Below are 23,115 nucleotides of genomic sequence, written 5' to 3'. Positions count from 1 at the left end.
TGCTTTTTGGCGTCTAGCGTCGCCACGGTAACACTTTTGAAAGAGAAAAGTAATGCGTGTAGTCGCAGGATGGAGACGCACATTTTGATGTATAACACATCTGGGTTCACGATACGGTTCGGGCCGTATTAATTCTCGAAGGAATGGCATATATTGCTCCAAAATTACGTGATTAATTCAGAATGTTCAAAATGGCCGACTTCCTGTACGGTTTCGGCCATGGCGCCAAGAGACTTTTCTTTAAGTTGCGACATGATACAGGTGTGTACCGATTTTCATGCATGTACGTCACACCGTATTCTGGGGCTTGAGGCGCAACGTTTTTTTCTGTCTGAACCAACCAGATGAAGGGTGGGCGCGCTTTTTGGCGTCTAGCGTCGCCACGGTAACGCTTTTGAAAGAGAAAAGTAATGCGTGTTGTCGCAGGATGAAGACGCACATTTTGATGTATAACACACTTGGGGGCACGTTACGGTTCGGGCCGTATTAACTGCCGAAGGAATGGCATAAATTGCGCCAAAGTGACACGATTAATTCAAAATGGCAGACTTCCTGTTGGGTTTCGGCCATGGCGCCCAGAGACTTTTCTTTAAGTTGTCCCATGATACAGGTGTGTACCGATTTTCGTGCATGTACGACAAACCGCATTGTGGGGCTTGAGGCACAAAGTTTTCAAGGGGGCGCTGTTGAGCCATTTTACCACGCCCATTAATGCAAACCCTTAAATATCAAATTTTTCACCAGGCCTGACTTGCATGCAAAATTTGGTGACTTTTTGGGCACGTTTAGGGGGGCAAAAAGGCCTTCCTTTTGTCAGAACAATAAGAAGAAGAAGAATAATTCCTGCAATTACAATAGGGCCTTCGCACTGCAAGTGCTCGGGCCCTAATGAAGGACGGCAAACAGGAATACTGACACTAGCCAGTTAACATTTAGTCATATTTAGTATATTTTTAGGTACTTTATTTGAGGATTATTTATATTTTATATTGATCATTTTCTTGTTTGTTTAAAGAAGAAAAGAAATAAAGGTTTTATTGGGTTGTATACATTTATCTGCTGATTAATTACTATTAATTATCTGGCTGGGAAGATAGACTAACCCTTTGGTTTTTTTTATGCATTATTCATGCATAACTCTCAGGTGACTTTAAGTTGACGCATGGCTTTCTGTCCACCACTACCTGATCCATATGAATGCATGTTTTAACTTAAAAGCTTAGAAAGAGTTTCCATTGACAAGTCTGAGAAATGTGGCATTCCTTCAAGCTTGTCAAGCACTGGCATGAACGGTCTCAACAGCTGTCTTTATTCCACGCACTCAGCTTCACTCAAACCCGCATAGCACACATTCCTCACTGACTCACTAACTTCTGTGTCCGTGTGTGTCTGTGTGTGTTCATCTTTTATCCCTACTAACTTCCACAATATACGCATGAGCACGAGAGTGTGTGGTGTTTGTCACATAAACAAGGGTATGACTCAGAGTTTATTATATAAGTTCTGCCAAACTGACAGTCAAAAAACACGGCTGCTGTCTATGAAGAGGAAGTCCTATCTAATGCATAGCTAAAATTCATACACAATCAAGAATAACATATACCATATATATATATATATATATATATATATATATATATATATATATATATATATATATAATTTTTTTTTTTCTTTCTCTTTTGGTGCGGTTGTGTTTTCCCATACCCACAGACTATAACTTCTTATAACCAACAAACCTGTGCGGACGTGAAAGGACTTTTTGTCACTGTACCCACACACACAAGCGCACATCGCCTGCATCATTTCCTGACACGAATGAAAAACAGGTTTCACCTGCCTATGTCATAATGCCTCACCTTCTCAATCTTGAGCAATGTCAGGCCACACCCTGGAACTTGTCTCCAGGCCTCTCACACGCATAAAGATGGGTATGTCAACTGATTTGTGGTTATCAGTGCATTGTTCCACCTATGGTCTTAACCACAGGCAGTGCTTTGGATCCATGCTCCTTTGCTCTTTAGCATATGAATACCTTTTTCATCCTAGTGCTTTACAGTTTTATCTATTAGTAAAACTTTCAGCATGAAATCCATTCTTCAATTCTCTTCACAGGTGCCAGTGATTCGCAGCAGTGCCTGGTTGAATGTAACTACTAGAAGAATTTGTCTTCAGTGTTTTGTTTAGTTAGCGTGTAGAAACGTTTTGAGTGAATAACAACATTTGCAAAAGGATTTAAGTCATAGCAATCTGTTAGGATTACAAACAGGGTGTTGGCACTTTCAGCCAGTAAAGACCTCGATTTAATGCTCTGATTATTCATTAAAAAAGATTGTTTGTCATGTTGGGTTGGTGGCCACCTTGTCTCACTTCCCTGATCTCTAGCAGGTTACTATGTCAGTGAGGGTATCCAAATAGAAAATCCGGTGTGGTTATATTTAGAGAAGTTTTTATGCACAAGGGGGAAAAAAATGTAATCTAAAATCTGTGACTTTTCATTGAAACCATGAGGATAATGTTATAGTGAGTATTTCATGCAGTATTTAAATGCTAGTGTCTCCTATTTTTAGGAAAATGCAAACTGCTGATATGTTCATAGATTAATTCAATAGTGAAGTAAAATAAAGTCAACTTGTTGTTCATAACCCTCTATATTTGGATTGCTTAACTTTCTGAACTTTAACTCTCACCCAGTCATTTCAACCCTTTCTGATACTGACTGTAAATCCCACTGAAAACACTACACCACTGAATGCATGAGTGCTGCAAATACACTTCCTCTTTGTAGAAGAGTTCTTCTCAACATTATGGAGACAGTTTAAGTAATGTAAATCAAACAAATACTGCAAAAAATGTTTAATGTATGCATTAAAATATTCACGACTTGCATAATAATGGGAGTGTCGCAGTTTCTCTCTAAGTACATAAAATGTGGGCGTCCTTTTAAAAAGAAAATCTGGGCTCCTCAAATCTTTCCACAGCAACTTTCCAAAATTCCTGTTTTACTCCATTTTAGATTTTTAAAGATCTGGAATGTAACGTATAAACATGAGCTTGTGTTTTCACCAACTGTGTGTAAACACACACTCGCAGACACACACTCACGCACTACTTTCCCATCTCGTCTTTGCACTTCTATATCGTTTCACACGCTTTACAAGTGAGCCTTTCAAATATGAGGGGTGAGTGCCACGCGCTTTGTGTGAGAGAGGGTTGCAGCTGTGGTTGTCAGTGTGTGTCCGTGTATGTGCGTGTGTCGGTAATGTTGTAGTGGGAAATACAAAGTGTACTTGAGAGAGAGGAAGAGAGCTGAGGAACTTACAGAGGACAAAGGAGTTTCAGTCTCTCTGTCTGTAATCTCTCTCCCTGGTAGCCTTCTTTATCCAGACCTTAGGCTCTGCGTGATTATGTGAAAACTGGTATTTCATAATTTTATTGACTTTTTTATTCATATAGATTAACTTAAGATATACAATCAAGGAAAAGAATTACATTGTGGAACGCAGTGCCAATTTTAGGCTTGTTTTTATGCAAAAATATCAGTAATTTGAAAATATAGAAGATGATCAGTCGGGAAGGGAACATGTCCTTAACAGAGTGGCCAGATAGTTTCATGTGTCACACTAAGTGGTGTTGTGTGAATGTGTGAATATGGGTGCTGATGTAAAGGACTGGACGACTGGGACACCAACAAGCACAAAAAACTTGAAGCAAGGGATATCTGAAGACAAGTAAGGGGGAAGAAATGTCAGCAATAATGGCATATGCTAGACATGCACGGCAACCAATTCTCACTCCCCACTTGTCACGCTATGAAACTTGGTCAGTGTTGCTTTTGGAACTGTTTCAGTTACTTTGGGATGAGGAGGGTTCCTCCAAACATGGCAACGCAGAAAATGTTAGATGTGAGTTTATGCAGTTAAATTTACTTTATTGCATAAATTAAATTGTAATGTTTCCTAATATTTACCACGTGACAGAAGTGTCAGCATTGGTCTGAAACACGAATCTGCTGGAGACCTGTGTGTCCATCCTCCTCATCCAGTCTGACCTCCTCAACACTGTTGTCTTACAGCAAGAAGATTCTTGGTTCAAATCCCAGCAGGGCGTACCAGTCCTTTTTGCCTGAAGAGATCTACGATAGGCTCTAGCAGATCCCCATGACTGCAGATAAGAAGAAGTAGGAGTAGATAATGGATAGATTCTCTAACTTCGGTTATGTTTAATTGGTCCACACCTATACAGCTCCCTTTAACCTTGTTATACATGTACTGTAGGTTCTACAAATTGCGTTATATTTCCTATTTACCCATATATACACAGACTCATAGCGCATTTCTTAATATGGGAGTGCACACTACGAACAAGTTACAGTGCCCAATGCATACAAAAGGCTAAATGGGGTTCGATGTCTTGCCCAAGAACACTTCAACAAATGGAGGGAATGAGGATGAAACCACCAAACCCTGGTGAGCCATGACTCTGTTTGGAAATGTTCAGGCAGGGCAGGGCAAACCCCCTGTCAGAACACATACCATATGTCAGAACATGGTCAAGCAGGTAGGAGTGAGTAAGTCTGTACATTTTGAGAAACATCCAAAAATCATTATTATATTATAGAATTAAAATATATATTTGGGTTATTGGTTTCCCATTTCAACTTTTTTGTGTAGTTTAGTCTAGGTGAGATTAAAAATAAGAAGGAATTTGAGAATTCAGATAGAAACTTAGAGTAAGGACCAAGTGGAAGATACACAACAACAAAGAGAAGTGGTTGTTTTTTTTCTTTTTAGGGTTTTTACTTTGGATTCGGCAGTATTTTTGTTTTTCATTAATTTTCATACTCTACTCTGATGTATAATGTGATTAATCACGGGGAGCAGACAGACCTGTCCAGGCTATACCACACCTTTTGCCTGAAGATTTCAGGGATTGGCTCCAGCAGACTCCCATTAACTTGACTTAGATGGATGGTTGGAGCAGGTGGCAGCAGTGAAGAAGCTCCAGAGAAGTGTGTAAAACAACAACTGTATCTGTATCTAGTGTAAACTAATTAAGTCATCTGTCTGTAATTTGTTGGCTCCTTTTCGCCTAGTTAAATTGTTGCAGAAGAAGAGTAGTATTAGCTCAGAGAGGATAGCTCAGAGTAGTATTTATTTATTTCATATAACAACATGCAGTCTCCTTTTCTCATCCTATTGTAACTGAATTAAAAAATAATACAGTGTGACAATGATGACTGACGAGTAACAAATGAGCTTTCAGTAGTTACAGATGTGACATGAAATTATTTTAATAAAAAACAACTGTAACTTAAGTGTGAGCAAAAATGCACACTGACGCAAACAGATAAATATTCTCACTCTGTTTGCGCTTTATACATATTATTACAACCGTATCCAAAGCACATCTGTGAAAAAAATCCCCGCCCTCCCCTTCTTCATTCTTCCTCCTGTGTGTGTTTGCGTGTGTGCTGTTTCTGCCAGGAGCATACTTTTCCTTTTAAAGAAACAGGAGAGGGACGAAGTTAGGCAGAAAGTGTGAGGACGAACACTTCCACGGCACCGTGAGAGGCGGGCTGCGTTAAAAGGGATAAAGGTTAGAAACATAAAGATTGCTATCTGCTGAGCTTGGCATGCAGTGAAGCAGGACTGAGGGATAAAACAAGATACTAGATCAACATCAAATGAGACGAAGATGTACTGACGTAGATGACTATTGTAAAAAAAAAAAAACAGTTCACAGAACTGTGAGCAGAATATACAGAAAATTAAGCTTTAAACATTAATTTAGTGGGATCTTTGTGATTTAGTTCAGTGGACTTCTGCTCTGGTGATTTCCCCAGGCCTTATTTTTGGTCTTAAAAAAAACTGTGAGCCTGTTACCGTACATACCATCCTATTAACCATTAACTCTTGTAATCTTTTAGTTCAGCACATGAGACCCAGGAAGGAGAGAAGAAAGAAAGATATTTTTGCCCTTCAGCTACTGTCCTCCTTGTCTGAAATATTTAAAGACAAATGGTGCCAAAATTTTCTGAAATAAGCAGCCTGTAATCTCCACAGTCATATCTTGATGTCCTACTTTTGTACTTTAAAATATAAAATCTTTCTCTCAACAGAGTCCACTTTTAAAATGGACATCCCACACTCTGTATTAGGAAGAAACTTCCTTTCATATTCCTCCTCTGGTTATGTCTTCCCCCATCTCCATCATTCTTTACTTGCAATCTCTTTATACTACAGAGTGCTTCTGCATCCAGATGGGGATGTTTTTCATTGGTTTTTAGGGCCGTAGTTTCAGTAGCCCAAGCTCATTTCCTGGCAGTCACTCCAGAGTGCAGCACAGAACATTGTGTTTCATTTTCCGACTGTGATTTCCCGTCTATCCCTCCCCCCTCATTCTTTTGCTTCTCTTCGCCTGTTTCCGTGTGAGAGGGAAGAGGACTCGTATATTCTGTGAAAATGCAAAGGAAAAAGGGTACATATGGGGGAGGGGGTGGAGAGACTTTGAAAAATAACGGATCTTCAGATAAATGTGTTAGTTAGTTATTTTGGCTTTTCCTCTCAGCCAAAATAAATAGATGAAAGAAAGAATCTGTAAAGAACAAAGAAAAAAGAAAGAAAGAGAAGCTATAATGCTCATGATCAGCTGCATCTGTGGTGCTCACTTGATTTGACCCTGGTGTATGCTGTTCCTCGACAAAGTTTATCATTTGTGGCTTTACACAAACAGACTGCAAGTCAATGATTTCCTGTAACTGAGAGAGAGCTCAAATCTGGAATGTTCCCCCAGATTTGGCAAAAGAGCAACTCAATTAAATGGTCCCAAAAATAAAACTCTTAAACATCTGTTGGGTTTTCACAGCTAAAGAAAGTGCTTGATAGACAGGATGAAACCTGGATGACTGCCGCAGCCAGAGGCACAACGCAGCAACAAACAGGCAGAACTCCTTACAAAACACACCAGTGACCTTGAATCAAGAGGGAACGTGCGACACACACACATACACACACACACACGCACACGCACATGCACATGCACACACACACACACACACACACACACACACACACACACACACACACACACACACACACACACACACACACACACACACGCGCACACACACACACGCACACACACGCACACACACACACACACACACACACACACACACACACACACACACACACACACACACACACACACACACACAGAGGGGTTGGGTCAACGATTTGCTGAGAAAGCACTTGGTGTGCCAAAGCTGAGGTGAACAGGATAGCTCAGTGTGAGACATACTTGCTGTGAAATACACACTTGTTGGTACTTTTCTCATGATTATTATTACATTTATAAATGGAAGAGAAACCATCAGATTAGCTTTGGAGACTTCCAAAGCACGGAGGATTACTTTGCACTTAGTACTTTAGATTTGCAAATGTAGTCAGTGTGCAAATGAACAGGATTTCAAAGCTTGTATACAGTTTGTATATTTTATCTGGGATAACATTTGGTGAATGTACCATAATGCCCAATTAGGTTAAGAATAGAGAATATGGATTATATAAACTACGAATTCTTCCCTTGACCCTTCCCAAACTATGTTACTAAGACAGAAAATGTAAGTAGGTCATGAATAATGTTAGCCCTCATGAGGTAGTAAGTGCTGTTCAAAGGTAGAGCATCTCAAACACCCGAGTTGGTATTTCAACACAATTTGAATCGTTTTCTCTTGCACAAGTCCTTCATTTTTTTTTCCTTTCCTCTGTGTCTTTTGGAGAACACATCAGGAAAAGCAAATAATTCAACTGGCAAATGGCAGCTGCAGCCACATGACTAGACTTGCAGAGATGAACAGATTTTGAGCTTTCTGCAGCCTGCTTTTGTGCCTGTCCGAAAAGTGAAATGGTATATGATATGTTTGTCTTTGGGTCCGAAGATCAAATCAGCTTCACAACTGAGGTGGACTTATTTTGGTCCAAAAGCCCTCAATTTCTGAATGAAGGCGTCTGGTGTTGGGTTTGTGGGTCATGCCATGTGACTTCATTTCTTTTTCATTTTTTTTTCATCTGCTCTCTTTTTGTGTGTGTGTGGGGAGGGGGGGGGGCGTCCACCCATAGGATAGGAATTTGTTTGGGATGTGGATGAGAAATGTGTAACTCACTGGAGAAGACACACTTTCAGAGTGAAAATGCACACTCAGACACATTTTACATATCGCTCTTTACTGAGGAGCCTTTAAGCATTGTGAAATTTAAAAAAAAAAAAGAAGGAAAATGAACATTTCTGATGTTACATACTGGCAGTCATAGACATAAACTGCAGTATCAACGTAGACTCTTAAAGAACAGTTTAGGCTAGCAAAGAAATACCTTTATTGCTCTTGGGTCTAGAGCAAAAATTCTTCCAAACCACTTTTGTGTCTGAAAGAGGAAGTAGGACGAAAAGTCTTCATTGCTGATATGATCTGCAAGGCACACATGAAAACACTTCTGATATTGCAGCTGCTTGATCAACCCACACTTCTCATTCCTATAATTTACACTTTTGCCTATTAAAGCCCACTGTGGATTCACAGCGCTACAGTAGTACAGTAGTATCTTATTGTGTATCAAAAATGATTTCATGCCCACCAACACACATTTAAACTAAATCTGTTCAATAACCACTAAGACAGGATTACAAATTTACCAAAATAAAACAAGCAAGAACCAGAGGAAGGGAAATATACTAACTTAAGCCTATTACATAAAGTGATGTCATCAAAGCCTCTTATTCATCCCATTGTTTTGGATTAAAAGCATTTTTTTAGCTGCTATTTATGAAGCAATAATTTGTGGAAAATGAGAGTCACTGCCATAGTTGAGAAAGGAAAAGACCTGAAAAGGATTGGCAAGTGAGGGTCTTATGTTACTACTAAGTGCTGACGCATGTGCAGTACTTGATGACTAATTTAAAAAAAAAAACGTTTTACATCTGACAGCGCCACCGTCAGAGTACGAGACATCTGACAATGTTGGCAATCCCTCTGACAGGTAAATCCTTGCCCAAGCAGTTACAAAAGATAGGAATTTTCTGTAACCACTGCAATCTTACTAAGCAGATAGAGAGAGAAGAGTTAACAACAAGGTCAAGATTATTAGCCCTTTATAAAATCAAACAAATCTGTCAGCTTTTGAATGGAAATGACCATGACCAAAAAGTGCTTATAGTTAATCTCGTTCCAAAAGAACAAACTCATTTTTCATTAAGTTAAATGATAATACATTACTGCCATGCTTGGCCAGGCTTGGCTAAAAAACTGTGGGATTTCCAAGCGTGGACATTAGCCCTGAGCTCCCTCCATAGACTCTCAAAGGGATTGAGATCCGGGCCTGAGAAGGCCACTTTAAAGCAGCACTATGTAACTTTTCCACCTTATTTCTGGCATTTTTTATGGTTGTATACTCACCCAGAAAAGTTTGGTGTCATTTGGAGTCCTTCGGAAGATATTAGGAGTTTTGTGCGAGCCGCTTCTCCATATAATGGTAGCGAATGGGGGCACAGCGGGACACAGACGATGCAGCGTCTAAATAACACATGATTGCTGCGAAACTCGTTCATTTCTTTTATGAATCACTAGATCTGCTTCTGCGCGTCTTCCATACCTGTTGTCTACATCCGGGGCTGTGTGTGTAACAAAGAAATCCGTTTGTAAACAAGACCTCTGACCTGTATCTCTGTGCGCGCATCCCAGACGCAGCTCCGTGTACAGCTGGAGTTCGCTACTGTTAGTTTACTGTTAGTTATTTGAAACATGTCTGAATATTTGTCAAATTCTGAGGACGACGACTTTGAATATGATGGACGTCCTTACCGTTTTGAGCCAGAGTATACGGCTGAAGAGCTCACTGAACGGAGGACAGAGTGCGCGCACAGAGTGCGCGCAGATCTAGTGATTCATAAAAGAAATGAACGAGTTTCGCGGCAATCATGTGTTATTTAGACGCTGCATCGTCTGTGTCCCGCTGTGCCCCAGGCGCTACCATTATATGGAGAAGCGGCTCGCACAAAACTCCTAATATCTTCCGAAGGACTCCAAATGACACCAAACTTTTCTGGGTGAGTATACGACCATAAAAAATGCCAGAAATAAGGTCCAGGTTGTAAAAAATGGAACTTTCCCTTTAAGGACTCTTTGATTTTTGGTGTTCTTCATAAAGTTTTGGACAAGTTTAGATGTATGTTTTGGGTCATCGTGTTGTATGAAGACCCAGCAGTGACCTAAAGCTGGAGTGGCAGCAGATCTCTTCACATTTTTCCTCAGAATATCAACATAATCCTCATTTCTCATGCTCCCATGTACACGTACACGGTTTGCTGTGCTTGAAGCAGCGAGTCAGCCCATTAGCATTATGCTGCCACCACCATGCTTCAGTGTGGGAACTGTGTTTTTTTATTGAAGCGTTGTCTACTGCTTTGGAAAAAAGATCAGCATCCATCAGACCGAAGAACAAACTTTCAAAAGTCAGACCCAGATGTTCATGGGAAACTTCAGTCTGGCTTCAGACTGTGTTGCTTTATGAACATTGGAGTTCTCTGGCAATGACCATGAAATCCACTGTGACAAACACAACAATACTGCCATTAGAAACATCATGTTCAGAAGCTTTTGTTAAACCTGTTAACCAGGTCTTTTCCTGAGCTAGGCTAATAGCATGTTCATTTATGTATGAATTGACATCATATGAATATTGACTTCAGGACTCAATTGGAATTTACTTATACATATATTACAAATAAATTAGACTGACCTGAATTGTATTTACTGGGCTAACTTTGTAAACTTTGAGTTCTGTGCAAAGTGCCATCAGATGACTGTTGCGAAGTGGCTCTGGTCCTGGACAAATTAACCGAAACTGAAATTTGAATTGAATCAGCTTCTGCCTGAGTTCTGGCCAGATTTCCTAACTTTTTAGTGTTGAAACAGCAGTTGACAAGAAGTTGATATGAGTTTCTCTCTGTCAGTAGCTTCAATTGACACAATGCCTGCTCTTGAATTGTTGAGGAAGGGTGATTGATTGCTCAGGTATGGTTTGAAGGTAAAAATGTTTGGGGGGAGTAATTAAGTTTGACCACCACAAATTTCACAATTTTTTGTATAAAAAATATTTGCTTTACATTTAAAAGTGAACAAAATAATGGCCATTATATTGAGGATAATTTTGTAAAAAAAATTAATGAATATCATTTTTAACTCAACTTGTCCAATTTTGCTTTTTTAAATCAATTTAGTTTTTTCATCTAGTCGTGCTTCACTAAGTGTTGGATGTGTATTCATTTGGGTTCATTTAATATATTAATCCTTGAGTTTTTTGTCCACAAAAAAAGTTTAAAAGATTTAAATTTAAAAAAAGAAGATGAGTCATATTACTGGGGACCCATGTAAGAAATTCTTGCACTCATTTTCACATCCCATGCAACATTTCCAGCGGTGCTTCTAATCCCTGGCAGTTATATTGTTTTGAAAACTAATTTAGCCCCTAGGGAAACATTTTTTGCATGAAATTTTCACCACATTTTCATGCAAAGTGCTCAGTACACGATTTCAAAAGCCTGCCATCATGATCACGTGAACTTACAAAGTAACGTCTATATTTACATGACATGAGATAAAGACGCAGACATTATGAGTGTACCAGTAGTCTGGAGAGGCAGGTACTTTCCCCTGCTCATAATGTCAACAGAGTTTACCCACTTAAGCACCTGACTCAGCTTCCCACCCCTCTTCATGATCCCACCTCTCCTCCAACTATCCCTCCATTTCTTTTCATGAATCGCTTTTTATGAAATCGAAGCACATGGGCAGCTCAGCCTCATCATATTTCTGTGGGAGCTATATTAGTTTTACAAACCTGCTTCACAGCTGTTGCTAAGGAACTGTTGAACCTGTTCCCACTTAGGTGTGCAATGTTTGTATGTCACCATAGCAATCTTATGTAGGGCATTGTTAAATATTTGTAAAGTATTCGTTATTACAGACACAAGCAGGCCAAACTGTATTTGTCAAAGAGCTTTTGGTAAAACTGGGACGGGGAGGGCAGAGGCTTGAATGAAAGGAAAAATCAACTAACCTCCAAATATAACCTCAATAAATCCCTTTAGTCTAACATGGATAAGCCATGCAAAAAAAAAGTAGAATATGACAAAATTTGTTATTAATGACCTGGATAGTTGCATCAATTTTGTTTCAGCTTAAAAGAAACCTCAGAACGCTTTGGGTGTTTTCTGACTAAACCTGCCTGTGATCATGAAACATATGATCATGACTTTGCAATCTGAAGTCACCAATTGTGAGTCAGACTCCTCAAAAGTCCCCCGTAATTTGTCTCTCATGGGTTCACTTGATACGTACCAAAGGATGTATTATGTATGTAACTGGACCAAAGCAGTAGACAGAGTTTCATCTCACCCCTGTTATAGCAGAAGGAGCGTGTAACTTCTCAATAAACATCTGATCACAGCTGTGGGAGAAGTGACAGTGACTTCCAGTAAGCCATGGGAGTCTTTACTTGCATTCTTGGGGCCAAATAAGACAAAGAGCTTAAAATGTATTTCACCACAAGCACTAAAGTCACGCAAAAGTTAAGATCTAAAAGTCGTTTTGGTATGTGTAGTGCAAGTGAAACAAAGACAAACTGTCTGTAGTGAAATGAGTGGACACTGGACTGAACTGACTCAGCACATTTTCACCCATTGCTATGGTCACTTGAAGCAATTCAGTGTAGAAGCAGATGCTACGTGATAGATAAGGGCAAGCACACTCCTTTTAGTTAATGATCTAACTTTACGGCTGAGTCAGATAACAGAGTACAAAGATATAGGACTAAGGCGCGTTTTCTGTATGACCTCTACAGTTCACTTCAGGCACCATATGACAGCATGATCTTATATTCACATTAACAATATGGCAAACAAGAATCCATTTACAGCACTATGCAGTTATATTGCATCATCTTTCATGCCAGTGATTGATTTAGCTTTGTGTAAATGAAGCCCCATAATTGCAGTGTGGGTTTCCTCCCTGTAGAAATTAAACTAAAGCTTAAAGAGTATTTGCTGTCGAGCTTTGACACCTGCAATTTTATTTTATTTTTTAAAGTAACAAACACAAGAATATCGCTGATTCAAACGTTTAATAAATTAAGAAGGTTTTGGTTATGATTTAAAAAACAAACACCCAAGTTCCACAGTTTTCCATGTTCTGCTAAATCACATGGTTTCTTTTTCTTCTTTTTTTTTTTCCTGTGGATTAGTAACAGGCTTGCAAAGTATTAACTCTGTTTCTCGTATTACAGATTTCCCCTCCGTCATGTCCCACGGGCACAGCTTTTCAGTGATAATATCTTAACATATTACGAGACTTAACAGTGCGTATGCTGGTATGTCGATGAAGAAAAACCCCCAATGGAAAGGTTGGCATGAATCCCTCACCCACTTAGTCACCAGTGAAAGAAGCACATACACATACACACATACACACACACACGCGTGCACACACACACGCACACACCACAGAGAAACCTGGTAGTCTCCATTCACAGGAATGCTCTTTAGAGGTTGTGATCATGTGAAAAAAACCGGTAGAGCAAAGTTACCACTGTAACATGCAAATTACAAAAACAAGTATTTGTCACTGCTGGCTTTTTGTTTTGTGTGTGTCCGTGCCAGTGTACACACCGGCCTGGGAGGAAAAGTCCGTAAAGGTGGAAACAATTTTTTTTTTTTTCCACAGCCTCTGGGCTCATAAATGTTGTCAGATTTATATTTAGGTAACTTATTTATACAGCAGGTATTAATAGCTGAACATGAGAGGCCTGTTTGGTTTCGGCCATCCCGTCAGTTCGTCCGGCTGTCGGCTTTACAGCTCTGAGAGATGTGACAGTGGGATTGCGTGGATCAAGAATTTCCAAAATCGTTTAAAACATCAAATGGAGAATTATGTGACAGAAATAAAAAGAATAAAGCAAAATAATAACTATATTCTTTTTTTAAAACTACTGAAACTGCGGCCTCATTCAGAATGTTTGATCAAGTTTACTATCAGCGCTTGAACTAATCTGTCTAAAAGAAAGATTCTTGGCATTCAAGCTCTAAATGAACAAATGAGATGTATAAACTTCTAATGAAGAAGTCACTATGTGATTATACACTTAACTCCTACACCCCTCCAGACCCAGTGCTGCCATTAACCAGCTGAATGCATCAGTTTATGTGTGTAAAACGTTACTGAAGTGCTGTGGGAGGATTGACACCAAGATTATGCATATTGTCCTGATAATTGTGAAGATATTGTTGGTTTAATTAGGATAGGTCTATTTAAGCAAACCTCCCCTCCAATAACCCCCAGGGTTCAACAGGTAAAGTACACACACACATTCTGTATGTAAGTAATGCTGAAACGTAACGGTTTTATAACCCAGTTTCACAAAATTGAGCTTTAACTGAGCTTATTTATATACTGCCTCTTTTGTGTATTGAAGTTGTATTTTTTTCAAATAATTCATAAAATATTTTGGTTCAACTGAGCAGGATTATGCTGGCTGAGGATGTACTTTGCTTTTCAAAAATCAACACGCCTCTGAATGCAAATGACTGAGAGCATGAAAGTTGATCTAACAAAGGAACTTTTCACCTCCCAGTAGTGGCAGTTATGAAGTGTAACATTTGTCTTTATTAAAACCAGCAGCAACCTTTGAGTAACTCCTAGTTTTATTTTCAGGTATAAATGAAACCAGATTGTGAAGTTGCTTGAGAGGAGTTTGTGGTTACGTTTCCCTCGTGACACTTTCACGCATCAAGACTAATTTGAGAGTGACTTCTGGACTTGCAGCATGTGTGTACTATCATGTCGCGCGCTGATCGTGACTCATGTGAGTGGGTGACACATGCAGCAGCCGTTGAGATTAAATACAGAGAATATTGAGTTGTTTCCCGATGGGCTGATGAGCGCAGAGAAATTCATAGAAACAAAACAGAAACGAGCAGATGCAGTTATCGGTGTGTGTTTTTTACCAGAACTTACTGGTAAGCTCAAAATATTATCTCCACAGGGTATAGTTTCACAATACACAGCAATGCATAAAACCAAAAATAAATATCAAAATATATATATTCTATTCTTTGATAAGTGTACAGACAAGAGACAACAGGAGAATATGTGGTATTTAAAATCAAATGGGGCTGGCGTGAGTGACCGACAACTCAGCAATGGTATTATCAGCTGCCAACAATATGATTCTGATGACTAACACTTTTGTTCGTGAGGTCACTTGGAGATGAAAAGTCAAAAGTGGGACATGTTCCATTAAAAAACATCCTCAACAAAGCTTTATGGCAGCACCTGACTGGAGTTTTAAGAGTAAATAATAATAATAATAATAATAATAATAATAATAATAGTAATAATAATAATAATAATAATAATAATAATAATAATAATAATAATAATAATAATAATAATAATAATAATAATAATACATCAAATTTGACATAATAATTAAAATCACAAAAAGAGTTGTAAGGTAGCGGGAAACAGGGCTTTGTTTTGTTTTTAATCTCTGAAGAGCAGGTTGGAGTTCAGTCCTCAAGTTAATTCTGATTAGATTGTTTGTTCTTGCTGTTTACTTTTACTCACTCCTATCTTGTTTACAGCCCAAAGGTTTCTGCCTGCTGCAAATCAATACCTCTGCTTGCTGTGAAACTGCTGGTCCCTCTCATCACTCAGCCAGATTATCAGAAGTACTGAACTAAAATTAGAGGGTATAATGGGAAATATATGTATTCTGGTAAACACGAACGATAGTAATATATTCTCTCCAGTACGTGGTTAAAACACTCAGAAACTATACATTGTGTGATATGTGACTACATGCTTTACAATGCTTCCTGAAAGTGCAGTATTAGTCACTGGAAGATACAGGACCGTATACTGTAAACATGTCATTAGATGGTTGGATGACATGTTTAGACATTTAGCGCAGAAAACGCTACTTGTACATCTGGGATGAAAATGCTGGGACAAAAAAACAATCCCTTTTCACCACTTCATGCGAGTGCTTCAGAATACTGAACTATTTCACATAGGTGGAACAGTGCAGGAAGTGTTTAATCTTTCACAAGAATGTGCTTCAACAGAATGAGAAGAAAAACAAGTGTAAGCTGCTCAGGGCTTCGGTCCAGAGCCTGCATAAGAGCTGAATAAATCATCCGCTTTTCTTTCACAACTCCATGAAACTGAAACATTTGACCCAGCTGACAAAAAATATGGTTTTATTTTTTTTTCCTCCCTCCCTGCTTCTCTCTCTCTCTCTCTCTCTCTCTCTCTCTCTCTCTCTCTCTCTCTCTCTCTCTCTCTCTCTCTCTCTCTCTCTCTCTCTCTTTATTTTTTTTCTTCTGGGAGGGGTAGCTTGTCCCGCCCATCTGTGAGCTCACCCTGAAACTTGAGGCAGAGGGAGGGCCATGCGGGAACACAGCGAATGGAAACCCCAAATTATTTGAGGGAGGAACCCAAATCTGCCTATAAATACACAGTTCCCAAAGAGTTAAGAGTTAAGTCTGGACACAGGGATCCAACAACTAACGTGTGGATAACAGCTGAACCTTCTTCCTGTGTCTAAAGAGATACAGCATGTCCGATATGCTTGATGACATCATCACAAAGGTGAGTCAAAATATAGGATGTTTTTAATCTAGTTGAAATATACATATATATTAAGTTGTTATGTTTTAGCTTTTAATCTTCCTCTTTAAGAGCTTATTTGTTTATGTTCCTGCCTTTCTCCTCTCTTAACCCCTGGTTATGGGAGAGGGAACTACAACTGAATCGACTTTAGTATTTGAAGGTTTTCTCACTTTATTTAGATAATCAGATAAGGGAGACATTTAGAGCCGAGATGTTTCTTGCAATTCGATCTTCCAATATCAGATGACTTATGTAGTGCAACAGAGCTGCAATTAACCACATTTGTATTTTGTGACGAATGCAACTGCAAACTGGAGGCTACGACATTATTGCTGAAAATGCTATTGCTGAAAAACTAAGAACTATCTGTACACATGATCTATCTGATAAAAAGATTTTAGATTGAATGTTATAGGACTTGTAAAAGTATCTATATATCTGTATAGTAACTCTTTATTTGATCTATTGCAGAACATTCTGAATCTGGCCCTGAACGATGCCTTGGTCCCAACACAGTCTCAAATCAAACTCCACGGGCAGAGCGGGTTGAGCCGATCAACCTCCCTCTTCTCTCACCCCTCCCATCCTTCAGCTTCGAGCCTCAGCTTGAGCACTGAGCACGTTAACAATGAAGACAATGGGAGCTCTTTGTGGTCGCCCAACATCTGGAGCAACGACCCTGTCTCAAACCAAAAGCAGCTCCCCTTCCGGGCTGACCGTTCCATGAGCCTGACAGAGTACACCAGCAGCCTGCTCTCCTCGTTTGGACAGATGAAGAACCTGGATTCCTTTCCCAAAGCCTCTGCTACTACTGTGGCTCCCCCACCTGGGTTCCCGCCTTCATCAAACCTCCAAGCTCAGCTCCCGCCCATGCTGTCCTCTAACCGTTACAAGACAGAGCTGTGCCGCGGCTTCCAGGAGACTGGCAGCTGTAAGTACGGCAACAAGTGCCAGTTTGCCCACGGCGAGGCAGAGCTACGAGGACTGTACCGTCACCCAAAGTATAAGACGGAGCCCTGCAGAACCTTCTACAACTTTGGCTACTGCCCCTACGGCTCACGCTGCCACTTCATCCACGAGGAGAGAGCCAGTGGAGGTCCATTAATGTCTGGCAAATTCCAGCGGCAACCGGCTCCGATGGCAAGCCACAACCCCCGCCACCAGCTCCGGCAGAGTGTCAGCTTCGCTGGCTTCATGGGCTCTTCCCGCAGCTCATCCCCTCCATCATTCCCATCCCTCAACGATCCTAACCTGGGGTTCAGCCGTGCTCCTTCTGTTTCCCCACCTCCTGCTGATCTCCTCTCTCCTGTGTTCAGTGAATCAATGCAACGAGAAACACCAGCATTCCAGTTTGGCAGCCATCAAACCCGTGCCAGCACTGGAGACATAAACAGCATTCCTGTCATCTTCGAGCCAAAGGCTTCACACTGTGTGTGTGGCCATGGAAATAACTTTAACAGCAGCAACGGCAGAGTCTTCACCAAAGGGGAGGACGGGCCTCTCCGTGACGGCAACTTGCTGTTTCCTGGTCTTGGGAGCCACGGAGGCCTCATGAAGCCCACTGGACTGCAGCGTTTCTCCTCCGAGGAGTCCCTGGAGGACAGCTACAGCAGCAGCAGCTCCAGTGGGACCGAGTCTCCAACGTTTGACGGATCTGCCAGCAAGAGGCTCACTGTGTTTGAGCGTCTATCCCTGTCTGACTAAATGGATCCAAAGGGAAAGAAAAAAGATGTGACACTTTTCTGTGTTCCTGAACTTTCTTCAAAATTATTATTGTTCAGGACAAGTAGAAGCAATAACACTTAAAGATCTTAAATTTATATTTCTGTATATAAACATATATATATATATATATATATATATATATATATATATATATATATATATATATATATATATATATATATATATATATATATATATATACATAAATCTGACTTATCTTTCACAAACTACAGATACAGAGATAATTTTAGTACCCAAATGTTATCAGACTCTATTTTTGTACTTACAAATATTGTGTAGCCTAATAGACCTTTGTATGTGGTCTTCCATGGGAATTACCTCTTCTGCAGGTCTTGACTTGACCAGTGCGCCCTGGTTTATACATACCACAAATCTGTTGTGATCAAAAAGGCTTATCTGTAGCGATAATCATTAATGCCTGTGCCTTAACGATTTTCTCTGCCTTGTAGGCTATTCATCTTCTGTGCCACAAACAGTATGTTTGGTTCAGTAGCCTTAATCAGTGAGACCTGACATGTGTCCATGATATGCACTTTACAGCTAATTCAAATGGGAAAAAGTCCCTGTAGCATTCAGCCAAAGCTTCACTCTGATGAATGTGTGTGTTTGAAAGTATGCATGTTAGGATGTATGTGTTATTTTTCTGAGACCTTATCGTGTTAATTGAAAACAAAGATATGTCATTGGGTTTAGATCTGAATATCTGTGTCCTGACACACTTGATGAGATTTGAGTCTGTAAAACGTCATGTTCTTTTTGCCAGTTTGTAAATTGCACACCTTCATTTATTTACCCCCTGTTTGTTTGACAGCCTGGTTCAGGGAACACCGCAGTATTCCATTTGGTTATTGGTTGCCTTGTGTTGTTTAACTTAAACTAACATATTTATTATTATATTTATTTGTGTTTAAAGAAAAAAATATGTATTTTGTACTTATTTATGGAGAAATATTTCGAGCTCTGTGAAATACCAATGTGAGAAAAAAACAGTAAAAAAAAAGGAGAGAATCTTATATTTTTAATTGCCTAAAAAGGACAAAATAAATTGCATCATGAAAATAAAAAGTATCCCTTTCTTTTCTTTTATTTGTTTTACTCGTATTATCTAAGTCTCATAAAGTGAACACGATGTTCTCCACCACGGTATCTTTTGCACACTTGTCACAGAAACATACAGATAGATTCATCACATGTGAATTTCAGCAAGAATCCCAGTCAACCTGAAGGGGACCCTGAAGAGAAGCAGCACCTCCCCACGTTGGTTTCATTTAGAATGTTAGATTGCTGAGTCAAATATGACTTTAATTTAGATATAAAGCTCTTTATTGACACTCTGAGTAACTGAAAATAAGTAATCTACTATGTGATGGGAAAAAAAGTATCTAGTATCTCTGCATAAAAACATCTTATCCCCTAGGTGACTGGAGTATCTGAGTAAGTCTGAAATAATATAGTCTTAAATAAAGACTTGGAAATATTGCTCAACTTAGTGAATTATTTAATTATCTTTTGCATGCTAAAGGGTCAAAACGTACATCTGACCTTTCAATGCAGGAGTGACACAGACGGTTTTACAGAATAGAGCTGGGAGCTCTTTAGACAAAATAACATTCAGTTTCTCAAAACATCGTCTTTGCAGCTGCGTAAGACAGCTAAACCCAAATTACACAGACATAATAATACTGGTCTGACCGGACTGGACTCATAATGAACTCACAGAGTGACTTTTCCATCACATAGTACTTTTTTTTTTTCGTTTCAGTTTCCTTCCCAATGTTGTTTTGTGATATGCTCCATATACTGTCTTTGTTGTGTTCCCGGTAGTTCACCTCTCCATTGCACACCATCACGCAGCTTATCATTTCCCGGTAAATGCTGTAATATTTTGCACAAGCAATATAAAGTATGGTTCAGTGTTGAGGCGTGTTGAGACGTCAAATGCTCAACAAACAAACTTCAGATGTTACGTAAATTCTGACAAATTTGCAGACTTTTCTGATCAGATTTAGTTTGTTGAGCAAGACTGGGGTTGCCAAGGAGATCAACAAAGAAATGACAGAAGAAAAAGAAAAAAGAAACAGGATAAATAAACACAGGAAATATGGCTGCTGGAGGAAGGTTTCTGCTCTTGGCCTGTGTTAAAAGGCATTAGTTGGTCAATAATTAAGAATCTCAAGCAGTTTTGTGATTTATAATCGACGCAGGGAGCGTTACCCTCATGAAATCAACAAGTGGATCACAACTAAAGATTAGTTAGTGTCTGATCCTCATCATTCAACTCTTGTAGCGAATTGGGACTAAAAACAATGAGGAGAAATGAGGAACTCTCACACTCTAAATTCTTTAGATGTGCGTGTTATCTCTGTTAAGGAAATGATCTGGGTGCCACAAGAAGCTGTTTTCAGTAGAAATGGTCTGCCGACATTTCTAGTTTTCAAACAGTTTGATTGACGAGTGCTGACGTGTGCCGCATGTGCTGCATGTGCTGGATTGTGTAAGACATCCAGAAATTAAGCAGAAGTTCACAAAATCACCCTTTTGCAATTTCCAGTTTGCAGTTCTAGCGAGACGTGTTGTGCAACCTGCACGTTTCCACAGCTACCACCTTCACAAGTCGGAGCAGTGGGTATCATGAAAGAAGGCTGGAAACACACTTTTCAGGCATGACAGTTAGCATAAGGAAACATTTCCTTATAGCATAGTATCAGATTCTCGACCAGAGGCCTTCAGTTGGTGTTCAAACTCCTCGGATCCAGAATCTATTGGGATGTGAAGGCATCTGCAGGAAGCACAGATGAAGTGAAAGATAAAAAGTGCCCAAAGGATCTGTTGTTAAAATCCATCAGATTCTCCAGGAGACTTTTAAACCTTCTTTGTCCAGTTCGTGTCTTGTCAGAGCCTGGTCGATATTAAAATAATCTTAGGGCTGATTGGTGCATGAAACCACTTGGTTGGTCTACTGAAATTAAGCTATAATAGTCTAATTTCAGTTTTACTTGCTTTGAACCGACAACATTTTACAACTGCGGCTAATCTTTGATGTGTGTCTAAGCAGTTTTGTTGTTTACATTCTTGACTCCAATTTGATTATGACTCCTGCACTGTGTAGGTTGTTAAAAAAAAGATCTTGCTTGAAGTCTTTATGTGGGAGATCATTTAAATGAGATTTCTAAAGAACACGTGTGGGCTGTGGCTGCTTCTTTGTAACTTGTGCGCCAGTTACTCTCACTTATTCCATATCCGTCTGGAAGATCTGGCATTACGCTTCAACTGTTTGGTGCAGTTCAGCTAAATTCTCATGGGTCCATTTAGGCTGCTGTCAAAACGGTCACATGGTCTGCATCCACTTCCACACCATGTAAGTGTGTTGTTTTTGTTGGGATGGGGTGAGTGCATCTCTGTCTGGATTTGAGTGTGGGGATTTTCACTAACAGCTACGACGTGAACAAGATCAGACGAATATGCGCTACCCTCATGAGTAGAACATGAAAACCATTCACATTTCTTAATAATTATTTAATAATTACTTAATAATACTTACTTTATACTTAATACTTAACAATTAACAAAAAGCTTCTTTTTTACATTTTCCTATCACTAATGGTCTATCACTTCACAACTTTAGATTAGTTTTTAAGCAAGAGTCAATAAAACTTTCTGCATTTGGTTTGCTTGTGAATATCAGAATCCACATATCAACCAAACTGGGTATGTGATTCTCCATCATTGTTTTGATGCATTAAACTCTTTGCAGTCATTTGTTTGGCTTTTATCACTTTAAAAAAAAAAACATTTTGCAATCAGCAAATTTAATTTAAAAGGATGTATTTCAAGTATACCTCTTAACTTATACTTATTTGTCATGTGCTGTATTTTGGATACTGATTATTCAAATTCTGAATTTAAATTGTTAATATGGGAGAAATATGGGAGAAATATATATATAGCATATATATATATATATATATATATATATATATATATATATATATATATATATATATATATATATATATATATATATATATATATACATATATTTTTTTATTATTAATTGATTGTTTTAAAGAACTTGATTTAAGAGCCTAAATAAAGCTCAGGCTGGGCCACCAGAGTACATTGTGTCATTAAACCTTGTTCTCTTTTGAACCAATAGCAGGATATGTTGCTATGGTGATGGACAATGACCACATAGTGTAAACAGCAAACCAAAAAAGAGAAGATCAGTAAGTGCTTGTGTGTTCGCAAACATGAACTTCCTCGTCTGTTCATTAGACCAGACTGATCAACGTCATCAAGCTACAAGAATCCTGTGGAACAAAAGTGAAAATCCGTGGAAATCTACAAAGCTGAGTATTGAGGAAAAGGGAGTTCTTATTCCAGAGAATTTCAAAAAGGCTTTCTGACGTAACCTGCACCAAAGTCAGGTCTGAGCGGCAAAGCAAACTTTAATGTTTGAAAAATGCTGGGGGCATTTTTGAAGTATTGACATTTATACTTTTTGACTTTTTGTTTCATACCCCCTTTGTTCACAGTCATTTTTAACACAGGAAAAATGTCACCACCCCCACTGTGAAACTGTTAATGATCAACCACAAAGCTGCTGCTATTTTGCTGCTGCTCTTTACCCAAGTCACCTGATC

General features: G+C 39.2%; 1 protein-coding gene across 1 annotated transcript; it reads left to right on the top strand.

The window, feature by feature from the left end:
- The first annotated feature begins 16,589 nt into the window (after positions 1 to 16,589).
- Positions 16,590 to 19,537, top strand: zgc:162730 (uncharacterized protein LOC564559 homolog). The gene is made up of 2 exons (XM_061719270.1): positions 16,590 to 16,705; positions 17,198 to 19,537. Exons 1-2 carry the CDS (start codon positions 16,673 to 16,675, stop codon positions 18,428 to 18,430), a joined length of 1,266 nt encoding a protein of 421 aa, XP_061575254.1. The 5' UTR covers positions 16,590 to 16,672; the 3' UTR covers positions 18,431 to 19,537.
- The last annotated feature ends 3,578 nt before the right edge of the window (positions 19,538 to 23,115 follow it).

The sequence above is a fragment of the Cololabis saira genome, chromosome 4, assembly GCF_033807715.1.
Source record: "Cololabis saira isolate AMF1-May2022 chromosome 4, fColSai1.1, whole genome shotgun sequence".
Classification (NCBI taxonomy): Eukaryota; Metazoa; Chordata; class Actinopteri; order Beloniformes; family Belonidae; genus Cololabis; species Cololabis saira.
The sequence above is the reverse complement of the archived record's forward strand: the minus strand, read 5'-3'. Positions and strand labels throughout refer to the sequence as shown.

Bases quoted from the DNA above. Each gene is read 5' to 3' on its own strand.
- zgc:162730 (XM_061719270.1), top strand. From the start codon at position 16,673: ATGTCCGATATGCTTGATGACATCATCACAAAG. The intron at 16,706-17,197 runs GTGAGTCAAAAT...GATCTATTGCAG, and splicing joins TTGATGACATCATCACAAAG to AACATTCTGAATCTGGCCCT.